This window comes from Protopterus annectens, chromosome 1.part1, assembly GCF_019279795.1.
Source record: "Protopterus annectens isolate FY-2018-M chromosome 1.part1, PAN1.0, whole genome shotgun sequence".
NCBI lineage: Eukaryota > Metazoa > Chordata > Ceratodontiformes > Protopteridae > Protopterus > Protopterus annectens.
Window position 1 is genome coordinate 1,692,937,124 of NC_056726.1, and position 15,944 is coordinate 1,692,953,067.

Consider the following 15,944-nt stretch of genomic DNA (forward strand, 5'->3'; position numbering starts at 1 on the left):
TTACAATATTTACCAGCAGCATAGAAGGGATATTTGCCATTTTAATGTTTTTGCTTTCATTCTTATTTCAAAAATGCATTGCAGCATGAAGTTCAAACAAAATGGGTCTAATGCAAGTGCTCATATTTTTTTTTATTTTATAATCAACTCACCCATTACATCTCCAATATTGTTTATTTTTCTCAAAATAACATGCCTTGGGCTGGTAGAAACACCTCTACAGTACTCTAAACAATTGCTGATATCCTCCTGGCTATGGACAAAGACCTCCTCACTGGAACCATCTTTATTGATCTCACCAAAGCTTTCAATCTTGTTGGGAATAACATTCTGCTAGAGCACCAAACTGAAGCTGAAACTCACCCAGATACAGCTCCCTGGTTTAAAAATTATCTATCCAATCAGTACTTCTCTGTCCAATTTCAGAGAATCTTCTTTGTTTCTACCCTCTCCTTAAAGTCCATTGCTCTCCTTCTTTTTTCCATTTTCATTAATAAACTACAATCTAACCTTCCTCAACTCTCTCTCTGTCTGTTTTACTTTTTGCTGAAGACACTGGCTTATTTCACTCAAACCTGACCTCTTCAGCCATGCAACAACTACAAGTTGACTTTCTTTCTCTTATTAGATGGCTTAATAACAAAAATCTAATTCTGAACACTTTCAAAACTAAAACAATGCTGTTTGTTCCATTCCCCAAATGGCACGCCATCTTGATAATCCCATTGATCAATTCTTCAGCTTCAGATACCTTGGTATATGGGTTGATCCCACACTGAACTTTCTCCTTCACCTAGAACAAATGTGGAAGAAAAATAATTATTTTGGTCCTCTAAAATGTTTCACTTTCTCTCCAGACCAACCAGGTGAATCCCTCTCACTAATCTTTTAAACTTCACCTTGTACCCATCATTTTGTGCTCAACTATAAGATCATCACAAGTCCAAGTCAGTGTGCAAATGCTTCCCCTCTGGACATATCACCTCATCTCTCAGTCTCCTCTTCACCAGCCAGATATATTTGTCATCATCACATTATTTCCCTAAACAATTATGTGACATCTTGTCCACACTGAATATATAGTTTATAGTTAATGTCTGTGTGGTATTAATTTAGTTGTGCTGTCTTTTACTCATTGTACTCTATCTCTTCACTATTTCACTCTCTTCTTCATCTTCTCTCCTTACTCTAGCCACAGCTTCCTGCTGTCCCTTGTACAGTGTACTTTGTTATTATTATTGTTGTTATTATTGATTCATTGCTATCTTCACAACATTTTTTGTATTCATAATACTTCATGTTAACTTCTTGCTTACTGTCTTTTATATTTGTCCGGGCTGAGAAATAGGTCCATTTGGATCAGAGCTCCACTCCAGTTACCAAATAGAATAACTGATTAAATAAATAAATAAATACATACATACATACATACATACATAAATTAATAAATAAATAAAGTGACTGGACAGATATTTGTTCTAACTGGCAAGTGTCCTAACTCTCACAAGCCCGACATCCCAATCCTAGTAAAATTTCTGTTCCTTACACCACTCAACCCCACTTAACTAAATAGCTCATCCTGAACCCTAGCTCTAACCATAAAAACTCCCACCTAGCCACCTACCCTAATGCTAGGACTGTCACCCCTAACCCAAATCCCCAACCACTCTCTAAATCTAAATGTTCACTCACTTTCCTTAATCCTAAAGTCTCTGTTTACTCTATGACACTAAAATACCTTGCCCAGTACCTAAACATAAGCTCCCTTCACCCTCCATAAACCTAAAACTCCCTTTTTAAGCCCCTTCCCAGTCACTACCTAAAACCCCAACTTGTACACTCATCTTGCTCGAACTCAAGCACTATGTTCAGGCAAGGTGCTACAGCTGCACTCTCTCCCAATGTTTACTGCATCTCATTCAAATAAAGTATTTGAGTTCAAGCTTGAACAGATGGCCATGCATTATGTCTGGGATTAGAACTCCTACCTAACTAGTACATCACACTGTAGCATTATGCAGTTATAGCACATGCCACGGAGCTTATTCAGCTAGCCCGAGTTAGTGACTATGAGGTAATGGTATTCAAGCACCCAGTGTCTGGTTGAATGTAGTGCATCTTTTCAAATTTGGATTGATCTGCAGCATGAATAATTCATAATTAAACTTCATGCTTCATCATGTCTGTATGTTTTGACTTATCATATCGTATCAATCTTTATCTAATTTAGATGTTGCCTTCTGTAGTTCAGCTATTTTCTCTTTTCTGTATTTTAGATAGGAAGCGTTACTATACTCCTTAGAGTTGCTAAAAATGTCACATATTCAATATGAAATTACATATTCTCATCCAGATCATTCTCAAAATGGAGTTAAAAAACTGCAGCATCTCTTCCTTGATATCACTTTCCATACACAACTCACGATTAAATAGTGAGGTCAAGGAGTTTATTCCATTTGAAGATTTATTTTAACTGTATTAAGTTATGATCTGAATTATGCTCTGTTTTGCATCCAAGTCATAGTTTCATGACTTAAAAAGCATAAATAAAATCTATTCTACAGCATGTATTGCATTGATTAGAAAAGAAAGTGTAGGTCATACATTCAGGAATTAAGGACCAAGATCAATCAAACAAGTATATTCAAAGTCCTTAAATGTATTAAATCTATTATTATTTGTAATATTTTACACTAGTTTGTATGTGTATAAACCATGTGTTTGGTTTAACCTCCAGCCAATAAATAACCATGCCTATTACAGGATATTGCATTATATATATGATGCAGAAAAAGTTTCCTTTCATCATACTAACCTCATACTAATAGTATAAACAATAATTTTATCAGTACATGACTTTTTACTTTCTACCATAACAAATCTCTTTTGTTTGAGTCAACATAGGTTTGCACTATTTCAAACAGAAAGTAATTCTTTCTCAGGATCACCACACTGCATCTATTGGTTGAATCACTGACAAGAAAAATATTTGGAAGTTATTTTCATTTACAGCCATAAACTTGGGAGCCTAACATGTCATTTTCCTGTACCAAAAATACTAGTATCTACTCGGTACAATAAAAGCAAAAAAAAGTTGACTTTCTTGAGAAACCTAGATACCATAGAGATTCTATAAGACTATCTTTTTGTGTTATTTTTACTTTTTTTCCAGTTGTCATCCAGTAAGAGCTCATTTTTGCTCATAGTAAGCCCCATGCTTAAACCTGAAAATATGTAACACTTGCAACTTTGAAAATGCTCACGAGCTTACACCAATATGCAGCTGCCTTTAAAAATGTATTCACATTATAACATCACCACATTAAAATGGGCCAAGTCCATAATACAGAACCAGCATGCAGTGTACTATTCCTGGGTGTGACCTCATAAACTCCTAACAGGACTAGCATAACAGATCTAAGAATTAAATCCAACAATACCCTATTACAATATTTACAAACACCCTAACAAAAGTTAAAGTATTTACAAATCTCATGATATGGCTGATAAGAATTGTCAGTATAAAGTAGTCCTGATTAACCTTTCATCCTCCTGCACATAGAAGGATACATATACCTCAAAATGGTTCCCTATTAAATCAGTGAATGCTTAAAATAGCAAACACTGCTTTATCAACTGCTTTAAATCGAAACCATGAAATCCCAAACACATGGAACAGTGATTTTTTTTCCCAGGGAAAAAAAATCACTAGGCCGTTTTTGGGACTTTGCCATTTCCTCCACTGCGGTGTGATCTCGGAGTTGGTATATTTAAGTAGGGGTGGTATGGGGGGGCAAAGCCACCCACTTTATTTTGTGTTTGCGTTTTTTTTTCCCATGGAAAAAGTTTGCTGTTCTATGTGTTCGGCATTTTGCAGTTTTGATTTTTAAGGGTTGATTATACAGTGTTCGCTATTTTAATAATCCATGATAGTAAACACATATTTCACTGTTTAAAAATAAATTATGTGTAACTCCTTTTTATATTATTTATTCATTAATTCCCTGTCTAACAGAGGAGTGCACTTTAAATAATAAGATCAAGCCATAATTCTCTATAGGATTTGTAAGGCTACATGATTTGAATCCTTGTATGTGCATTTTGTAGAGATGTCTGTATTTCATTCACATTTCATAGTTATGTCCAAATATATTAAATATAAAGAACTCTGGTAGCATATCAATTTCACTGTTACTTCAGTGAGCATGTCAAAAGCATTTAGAGTAGAAATCAGTAGGTAGCAGCTTAGTGCATTAAACCGTTATGTAAGTAACATAAATAACTCTGCACTTTTCTTATAAGTACAATGTTTATTTTTGGGGATGTGACAAGCCCCCCACCCCATGAGCAGGGTCAGTCCATCATTTACCAAGTACATAAATAGACCATTTCTTCATAGTAGAGTGTTTTAGATAAAATACACATTTTACACTCATCTGTGCCATGTTCAAAGGATAATACTTGGGAAACTAACTTGCAATAACTGCACATTTTCACAGTGGTTTAATCACCATTCAGTTAAAAACATACGACACACATTGACTGCTCCATGATCACTTATATGGTCTGAGGCTTGATTAAGTCTTTGACCCAGTTCTCATATTGCACCATGTGCTTGGTGATTGATCTGTTTAGAACCTCCCAATACATTATTAGTTGCGGAAGCCATATAAGTAAAGTGAACACATATATCTTGTGACATTCATAGTAAGCGTATGCATGTTTAAGAATCTTTTATCAGAAAACTTTCTCTTGTGTTGTATATCTTTCAACACAAACAAAATAGTGCACATACAAATTGTCACACCAGATTCACTTAACCTTCAAACAAGCTCCAGCAACAAAGCTGCTATCACATAAATAATTCACTTTGATTTAGTAGAGCCTCATCGCTACAGTGGGCACCTACTTAGATAAACATATCTGTATAATCTGTTTAAGAAATTGTATCGTAATCAATGTTAGTGGAACCAACAAATATTTTCAAAACAATCTCCTGCACTACTAAATACAAAATGTCACTTGCAAGATATATTTAAAAAGAGAAAACTTAAGAAAGTCATAAATAATATAGCGAATAGCCTAACATGGTGAAATTATTTACTTATCAAGCAGGATTTGGTATATATTTTCAAATAAATTTGGTTCAATGAAATTACCAGTGGTTTCCTCATGCTATAAATGAATTTCACCCAGTTTTCCAAGTTAAAGACTATATTGGTATTCACACTATTCAAATTCACAGTGGCATTTTCATTTAGTTCAGTCAAGCCCTGTTAAATCAATACTGATTAATATTGTCAAACATGCAAATAAGAAATCCAGACGAAATATCTGGAACACCTAACTGCTTCAATAAATTAGTGTTTGGCAGAAAGCACCATGAATTGTCGTTGCGCTTGACAATTTATGGTACTCATTTCCATTTGTTCATTTGCAGCTTGAACCGGCTAACACATTCTGACTAAACTACATGAGAATGTTGAATTACAATTTTGCCCAGCTTGCATAAAGGAAGTCCGCAATTAATGAAAGATGTCATACTATACCAACAATTGCTTTCACATACTATGTTCATGCAACAATTTAGGCTCACATATATATGCCTGAACCAGATAGCAAAGTCACAATACACGTATTTCATTCATGTCTTATCTACTCAATTATTAACCATGCATTCAGTTTAAATATTCCTTTCTATCAAATGTTCCCTACCACATGTTTTGAATTCTGGACTTTCTAATACCTCACTACAGGCCATCAAACATTTTTCATTTCATGAGCATCTGAGTTTTACTATGGCTTGACCAATTACTTGTAGACTCACTTTGAGCTAAAAAACGTCTTACAACTGTGTGAAAGCTATACATTGTTCTGTACTTTATAGTCAGAGACATTCTACATAAATGCTACAGCTTTAGGTTATGCCATTTTGAATTGCATGTCTTTCTGTATTTATTTCTGAATGTTTTGAGTCATTTCAGTTCTACATTTTACATCATGAGTTAAATGACATCTCATTTTACATTGTCATCCACCCCTTCATTTGACCATACATTCTGACCCAGCAGGCATTTGCTGCACTTAATAATCGTATGCCTAAAGCACAGGACTGATGTGTGGGGATGGTCTTCCAAATATGTACATTGAACTGAGGTTGCAAAATTTTGAGTGTTTTACATATCTTCCTGTGTATAGTCTTCCCCTAATACATGACTTTTGAAGTTTTCTTGACAAGACCTTCCTTCTAAAGACACGGTTACAGCTTTAAGCAGTTCAAGTGCTGTATTCACAAAGTTCACTTTTGTTGATATTAAATTGTGATTATCTTCCAAATATGACACCCTCATTTCTGACTGACTAAAACATTCTTCAAGAGCTCTCATTGTATTTTTTGTACTATTTTGTTGTGCACATGGGGAGTTATTTATCTATTTTTTTCAATGCAGTCACATTCAGTTCTCATAACTCATTAGCAGCTGTGCACACAAGAGCTTTTCTTTTTTTTAAGTAGCTACAATCAATTCTCCTAACTCATGAGCTCTCTCTTTCCCATTTATGCACTATGTGGTACATCAGGCAGCTAGCACGGGCTCACACACACACCTAGGGACAGATAGATTGTTTAGTTCACCTACTACATGTCTTTGTAATGCCAGAGGAAACCCATGCAAATGCAGGGAGGACATACAGACTCCACACCGAAGGCACGCAAGTCGAAAATCAAACCAGAGACCGTCTTGCTGTGAGGTGACAATGTTAACCGCTACACTACTGTGGCGCCTACAGTAACTCATAAGCACCTACATACCTTTAGCAAGTAAAGATGAAATATCTTGGGAACTCAAAGAACTTAATACTGCTCAAACATTCATTATTATATAATAACATGTTTTATAATAAAGTGTTATCAGCCTCATATTTATGTTGATGAGGCATTTGTCTTGGAAATAATCATCAGCATACGAAGTATGCAATGGCAGCTTCAGAGACTCCATTGATTTGCTTTTATAAATCTTAGAAGAAGTAGGAATGATTTTATTTTTATACATACCTAGTTACTAAGAGGCAGTGAAGGGGAAGCTTATATCAATGATAATGACAAAAAAAACCTTGCCACAGATAAATGCACTTAAAATGGTGCATACCTCATTGGCATGGGGGCTATCCTTTAAAGACTTTATAGTCATGAAATATGAATAATGGTTTAATACACTCAAATATTGGTATTAACTGGTGGCTGGATGTTGCACTCATACAGATTGCACACCAAAATTAGTACTGATTTCACTTTCCAAATGAAGTACCGCATGTGTTTTTCCATGATATATATCACCATTATCAGAACATTTGCCTGAAAAAGTAGTAGTACTGCAAATTTCTTCAGATATGTACTACAGATACATTTTAGCTTTATATTAAATGGGAGCTAAAGTCTTTTATCTAAACACATGCTTTTTAGCCACACTGCCTGTGCTTTGATGACTGTTAAACCAATAAACATTTGCAGAATGGATCAACACAGGCACCTACAAATAAAATCACCACCATTTTTCTGAATTCTAAAGACTTTATCTTCTTAACCATTGAATGTACTGTATCTAGCACTGGTTTTAGGAAATGAATTTTTATATTGTTTCATCACCCCGGATGTAGGCTTATTATAATTCTGGGTCTAAACTCCTTATTTGATGTCTCTAATTTATAAAGAAGAGGATGCTGTTTTACTGCTTTAGTGGTTCATTTTGTAATAGCAACTGAACTTTTGTTGCTTTGTCATCAGTGCCTACTTATGGAACAGGAGATAATTCAGAACCATCCTGGGTCTTGTGTTCATTTATAAGCAAGCAGCTCTGCCATGGTAGGCTGTGATCCCACATATTGTTTTGCACAGATCAAGTAGGCCTGATTCAAGGTTGTGAGTGTATATGACCATAAAACGAATAAAGACATTTCTGCATATGTTGGGTTTAACTATATTTTCTTACAGCATGCTTCTACATTTAAGAAACAAATTTATCACAATGATAGTTGAAGTTCATGGCCAGTCATGACGTGACTCACTGGTTCTGGAGAATATGACCTCTGTGATGTCTTCTATAATGTTACAATGGGATTCTTAGAGCAAACTAAATTCATTCTGCCAGGCCTGTTATGCCATAATACATTGATGAGTCTTGCCCTCGTGTCATACTACGTAATGTCATATAAGGCAATATTCCTCATTTGACAAAATGCTCCTTCAGATCTCGGGTTGATTAATGGACTCTTTGAGTCAATCCTTTCTTTTAAGAATGGTATTGAAGTGACAAGTCTAGCAGATTTCCCATATGTTCTTGTGTCCCTTTAACTAAACATTTCCAGGTCTGTGCATCAAATGGTTGTTATATATGAAAATGATAGCGAACCTAAAATACATTATGACACTCTGTTGTTTACTAGAATATGGCAGACTTGGCAAATAATGCTAGGGATGGGTAAAATATATGAGGTCCTCACAAAAGCCATTCAGAAACTGGATCTCTGATATGAAACTGGACTAAGGAGATCCCAGGAGATTTGGTGTCAGCCCAGTAAAGGATAATTTGTTTGTGCCGCAAACACAGTGGTTGTGATACAGTTATGGCCAGCTTTCTGCACACTTTAAAGGTGATGCTACATACCAGTATCCTGATTAGGGAAATGTGTTCTGGGGTACAGATTACACTGGCAATACTGCAAGTCACTAATTCCCATATTTACAAGGACTGCCCATATTTCCACAGTCTATGTGCCATGATTGTCAAAGAAGTGTCAAAAATTTCCTGTAATATTATATCTACCTTATATAAAATGTTCCTTTCATTCCTTAACAATGATCTTAGTTGTTCTAAAGATATAGTACTATGTATTTTAGTATTACTACATGATATCAAAATACCATTTCTTAAAAATCTGAAGTGACCAATGATACTCTGCCAGAGAATTATATCCAAACAGCTAGATAGATTGCTAGGTAAAATAAAAGTCCTTTAAAATGAAGAACTGATCCCATTATTGTAAGACTTTGTGACACAGAATTGAGTTGATTAATTATGTCTGGATGATCCAGCCTGCTATGTCAAATTTGGCTATAGGGCCCTTAATGTCAGTAGTTTTGGCTGTGTGTGGATAGATCACCTAATGATATTTTTTGGGCACTCCAGATTCACTGTACCTTTCCTTGTTATATTATGAATTAGATTTATATTTATATTTGTTTTAAGTCTGAGTTTGACTGTTCATGGAATCTGGAGTGCCTCCATCCTGTGAAAATAGGAACTGTATCTCCCTTTTACATGGAAGAGAACTGTGAGTGTTATCTCTACAGAGGTTCTTACATGACAGTGCATATGTACTCAACCTGAGTTGTTCAGTTTTCCTATCTGTGTTGAAAATCTACTCTTCAGTGCAAACGTATTGTTTTCCTCTGAGGTTGCTGCTTATTAGTGAAATTTTATATTAAATTTTTTTGAATATAAATAAGAACAGATTTTCTCTGAAAAATAGATTTTTCAGATGGGAATGAGTGGTGCAATGGTTAACATTCTTGTCTCATGGCAAGAGGTTCGCTGGTTCAATTCTCAGCTGGGGAGCTTTCTGTGTGGAGTCTGCATGTCCTTCTTGCATTCATGTGGGTTTCCTCCAGTTTCCTCCCAAATTCCAAAGACATGCATCTGAAATGTTTCTCCATGGGACTCTGGTGAAAATAGGCTCTATCTTAGTAGGACTTTCCTGTCAACAAGTGTTAAGCAAATACATTTTTGTAAGAAAAAGGTTAACATCTGATGCTGAGGTTACAGTCAGCTGTGGGGAGGGGGATTTTTTGTTCCACAATTTCTTGCCTTGTATCTAGACAGGACTGCAGTAAGTCGTCTGTTCTGTGTTTATATATAGCAGGAATGCTTAAAAATATCATCTATGCAGAAGAGTAATTTGCCACTCCAGTGGTACAAGCACCACTTTTTGTTAATTCTGTCCAGTTCAACTTCATTGGTTGCTTTGTCAAACCTTTTTGTCATCTTAATGATACTTCTTTTAATTTTTTTCCCACATCTTGCTTTATTAAGGTAGTTTAATTTCACAATGAGTCATTTTATTGTAACAGTAATACTTAATAAATTATTTTTTTAACAGTAGTACTGAAAAAATTATTTTACCAGTTCAGCTCCTTTGAATCTCTTGGATTTTTCTACTTGTATCTTATAGCTTCCAGACTGTTACCATCCACAGAAGCATTTTACCACATGTAGTAATAACTTCTGATTAATGCATCATTTGGCAGAAAATCAATAAGCTTAAGTAGTGGAAGAAGAGAAATGTGACTCCACTACAGTAAATGCAATTTGACTTGATGCCCAGCAGGAAGACATAGGTCAAAGGAAACCAAATTATAATATGTGGTAGGATAATGGAGAAAAGCTAAAACCCTAAGCCTACCTAGTGATTCAGGAATGTAGACATTGCAGACATTTATATTTGCAAAGTGCAGGAAATCCAAAGAACCATGTGTGTAGTATGATGGTTATACTATAAGTGCCATTACCAGTCCAGTATGCCATTTTTTGCCCTCACCTAACCCTTCTAGACTTTAAGTCCTACTTCTCCTATCAGGCCTATTTACTCCTCTTCCTCGTCTAGTAGTGAAAAGTATATCAGAGATATAGAAGCAAGAGCAGAGTATGTCAGCCATTACTAAATGTGGAGTCAGAATTTTATTTTTTGACTGGCTGACAAATATGGTGTTCAGCCCCAGCAGTCATGAGCCTTATATATGGATGTGCTCTACTTTGTTTGGCTAGAGTGCATCCATTGTTTTGTAACTCATGTTTCTAAGTTCCCATCCATGAGTGAAACTCTAGGCCTTCTCACATTAAGTGCGCCCAGAGTAGGAGAAAATCATCTTCATATGCTCAGTATGTAACATCCTGTGTTGACATCATGTTCTCACTCTACTACACCATCTACCCCAGCACTCAGTCCACTGACCAGAGCTACTTCAGGTTAGGCACAGGCTCTATCCTTATTTACGATGGAGATGACTTCTGGTTCATCTTTTTTAAACTCAGTAGTTAATTAATAATGTGTTTTCATACTTAAATAAATATGATTGCATTCCTGCATTGTTCGCTATGTGTAATTAATAATACGACTGTACTCTAACATCCTTCAGTTACTTATTAATTGGGTAATCTGAAATGTATGTTTCCTGGAAAGTAATAATTGTTTTTTTTTTTTTTGTTTTTGTTTTCTTGTTAGACTGAGCCTGAAATGATCCAGCACACAACCCAGATTTAACAAAGTAAAATAAAATAAACATATCATATGACTACATATATCTGTGAGGAAATCCCCTGATAAAACAAAATATGAAAAAAATAACCAATCCCTTTTTAAACTCACCTTTTGATGTGACAAATGCTGAACATCATTACCAAGATTTTAGCAAAACAGAATGTCAGGTGATTTTAGACAAACATGACATTTAACAATAAACTTTTCTTGCAAAACTTAAATAATAACATACATGCTAAAAGTAAATTCTGGTAGATGCTTTTACTTTAGTCATCTTATTAGACCGCTGTCAGCATTAACATAACTGTATATTTAATATTTAAGCAAGAATATAGGAAACATTTAAAAATTGCTACACAGTTGGAAGAAATGAAAAACTGCATTTCAATACACACACACACACACACACACACACACACACACACACACGTATACATACTCACACACACACACACACACACACACACACACACACACACACACACACACACACATGTATGCACACACACACACACACACACACACAAACACACACACACACATATACACACTCACACACACACACACACACACACACACACACACACACACACACACACACACACACACACACACACACATGCAAAGACATGCACAAAGTTGAAGGGCAAAAAAGATAGGGACAGGGAGAACAAAAAAGTGATGAGGGGCTGTAGAGAGCAGGTGAACCAGCAAATTGCTGCACATGGACCTGTTTGAAAAACCAGGGTAAGAAAATTGATAGGTAAGAACAGAGAGTCAAATAATAAAACCAAAAATAAAATAAATATGTGGAAGACAGGGGAAAGTAAGAAGATGGGGACACAGAAAATGTACTTTGTTTACAAGAAATTAGAATTCCTCATCAGTTCCCTTATTTAAAGAGTTTAAAGGTCTTCTCTTAGAAATATCTAAATTAGAAATGTTAAATATCAAATCTAAATCTACAAGGAATACAAAATTATATTACAAATGGGAAAATGTACATGAATTAGTTAATGAACTGGATAAATGATTACTGCAGTAATCCTTTCTTTTTTTTATTTTTTATTCTTTGTTTTCACTTTTCTTCTGCCAAATTTAAATTAATTGATCTTGTTATCTAAGATCCAGCAACAAAAATCACTTGCAGATCACTAAAGCCAATAACTCTGCTGGTGAAGCACTATTCTCTTGCACCATACCCAAATTATGGAACTCCCTTCCACCCACAATAACCTCCATACCATCATGCACCTACTTCAAAACTTTACTAAAAGCACACCTAAAAACATGCTGGCTATGCCCTTGCAACTCCCACTCTAATATCAACCACCCCATCCAACCACTACATTTCTTTTCACTCCACTAACTACCTTGATTATAGCAAGCTCAGATGCTCATAAGCCTAGTACTTATTATACAGCAGGAACTTCTTATTGTAACATTTGTTAGTCTGTTATGTACTTCAAAGATAGATTCTAGTTGTCTACTGATGTACTATGTTCTTCATCTGTAAATATGTTGTAAATAATTGCTATGGAAATTGTTAATCGCTATGTAATCCAATGTAACTACTGTCTGTTTGTTTTAACTGTGGAACTTTTCTCCCCGGGCCTCCGCTGAAAATGGACCTACGTCCAGTCAGACACTCCCGGTCAACAAATATAAATAAATAAATAAATAAACATCATTGTACATAGTTTACTGTGCTATTATAGTTATTGTATTAATATTTTCTTTTTAAATATTGTATTTATTTTATTTTATTTTATTTTACATTTGTTAACAAGGGGTGTTTGAGCCGAAAAGGCCCTTTTTCAGCAGAGGCCTGGGGAGAAAAGCTCCACAAAGAAAAAAATACAGATACATTTAGTTAAACATGATCAGTATACACACAACTTACAAAAGACATGTTTTTACAGTGGTATGCGGCACATCAACAGTTACAGTGGAGGGAACAAACAAAAAATATTAATTAAAAAAGAAATAAAGGTAATTAATAGATTTGTGGTATACAGCTGAAATTTGGAACATAGGCAGAATACATACATAGTACACAGGTACAGTACATACATTGTAGATTAGCCATTGTTTGTGAGTAAGAGTGAAAACTATTATCAAGTACTCTAGGTTTAGTATGTATTGTAATTTAAAAAATTCAACTTATTCAATTTTTTTCAAAATATCTCTTCATTAGATTAATGTTTTCAATAAAGATGTTTATAAAAAAAAAGAAAATGTACTTTGCAATAATGATTCATAAAGTCACCGAGCCACTGGGAGGAGAGGCAAATAATAAAACTGGCTTCAGTATTTCTTCTCTGTTTAGTGTTACAGAAATCGTTCTGAAGAATGCAGACAGACAAATGACTGAGATAGTCACCTGACTGGTAAAATGGGGTACAATAGATTTTGCAGCAACCATTATTTCTGTCTGCCTTTTAGTGTTCTTTTTAATGGTCATCTATAATTTTTCAAGTATCTCCAACAAAAATACTGGAACATTTATAGCTAATATTGTAGTCAATTATATTACTAAATACGGATGAGAACTCCTTTTTTATGCAAATGGTACCCCTTGGACCTGGAGTTTGAATAACACTGCAGGTAAATGTACAAGTGTAACAGCAAGTTTGCTTGTAGTGCTTGATTCCAGGCTGGGATTGGATGCTTGTGATGTGCACATATCAGCCCTCCAAATGATACTGAAGAATGCATGGTCATCATTATGAGGATATATCAAAACACTAATTTTAAGGTGTTACTGTAAAATACAAAAAATAGTGGTGATATCCCTGAAATTTGAACTGGTGCAGCAGTTTGTTAATTCAAATGGGCCGTATATTTGCATTGTGACAGTGTACCACATTTTGGGTTGATATTTGTGATATTTGCAAGGTTTGTAATTGACACACTAGAGTTTTCTATCTATGAGACAATAACATCTTTTACTGACTAAAGATATTGACATAAAGTTGGAAGCTGATTATCATCATCATCTTCATTGTGTTAATTTCAGAATAAAAAAAAAAAACTAAGTGTGACAAACCATTGTTTACATGTTTTGGGTGATAGGGGCTATTGTGAAGGAAACTGTGGGAATCGCTATACATACAGTAAACTAATGTACTTAATTACAATTATGAAAAAATAATTAATATCCAGAAAAGGCATAATAGTGCAAGATATAGGGGCAGAATAATGGAGGAAGGAATTTGCCTTGTACATGTATCCAGAAGGGTCTGGAGAAAATTCTTGGAACAGACTATATTACCTACAGAGGTGTCCGATTACTGTTTGTTAGATTCCGGCAATATATCGGCAAATGAAATAAAACATTGCTGGCATACCTATCACAAAAAGTAGATTTACAAAACCAGGATCATCTTTGTACAGATGGTGACGCTATTAACTATTAGGGGGAAAAGTGTTATGGAAGGAAGAAAGCATTTAGTCTAGAAACAATTTCTGGACAAATGTGTATGCTTGTTTGTGTGTGTGTGTATGTGTGTGTGTGTGTGTGTGTGTGTGTGTGTGTGTGTGTGTGTATGGACAGGCAAGTTGCACATTTGCTGTTTATCATTGTTTTAGTGTGGTGTGTGTGTGTGTGTGTGTGTGTGTGTGTGTGTGTGTGTGTGTGTGTGTGTGTGTGTGTGTGTATGTGTCTGTGTGTGTGAATGTTTGTGCATGGACGGAGATCATAGTACAATGATTTGATGTCTGTGGTGACGAACAGCCAGGGAAGAAATCTAAATCTGTCAGATAATTGTGGACATACAGTGTCCATAAAAGCTGAAATGTGATGTGTGGGCAAGACTAGGATAAAACAGTAGGGTGACCAGGGTTACCTGTTTTCTGCACCTGTTTTGTCTTTTCTTCTCTTGCTGAAATACAGTTTGTTCTCTTTTACAAGACAGTATTAAGACTGATTTGAGGATCACACTGTATATCTTTCTTGTTTATTTTTGAACAAAGAAACATGGAATCCATTTCTGAAGTTTCACTCCTTTGGTGAACATTTTGTTATGCTATTTATGAAGAAAATCAGTGATAGTGTTTTGATCACAAAACGGATTCTCAATACTTTAGCCCATAAGGTTATTCCAAGCTGTCATAATTAAAAGAAACAAAATATATGCCTAAAAAGTAAAGCTGACATTCATTTATATCCATTTTTTCAAAAAAAAAGGTAATGAGATAAATAGTTGCATCAAGGAATTTCTGCCTGCTTATCATAGCTTTTATTTACCTTCCTTAATGACCGCAGCTGTGACAAGGAGAATCCCCAGTATCCCCTTCATAGTTCGTTTTGGTTTATTCCGTGCTTTGTACTTGGATAACTAATTCACACCTGTGAAAAAGAAGAAAATACATGCATGACTTTACCTTTAATGAAATCATGTTTTTTTATGATATTTTATTTTGCATTTGATTACTGGGGAAGTACAACTGGACAAAAATCCTTTTCAGTGGAGGCCTGGGGAGAAAAGCTCCACATTTAACATGTAACAATAATTACAATTACAAATACAAGGTTTACATACACATGACTTGACATTACTGTTAAACATATAATGCTGGATAAAATACATTCATGTAAGTAGTCTTATTAGTGGCATTGTTGCATAGTC

The 15,944-nt window shown here is 35.0% G+C and overlaps 1 protein-coding gene across 1 annotated transcript in view; it reads right to left on the bottom strand.

Moving 5' to 3' along the window:
* LOC122814033 (uromodulin-like) overlaps nt 1-15,677 on the bottom strand; it is a 391,951-nt gene extending 376,274 nt beyond the window's left edge. Inside the window, exon 1 of the mRNA XM_044086624.1 lies at nt 15,563-15,677. Within this exon, the coding sequence (XP_043942559.1) occupies nt 15,563-15,614 (52 nt within the window). The 5' untranslated portion in view covers nt 15,615-15,677. The remainder of the gene's footprint in view (nt 1-15,562) is intronic.
* Between the last annotated feature and the right edge of the window lie 267 nt (nt 15,678-15,944).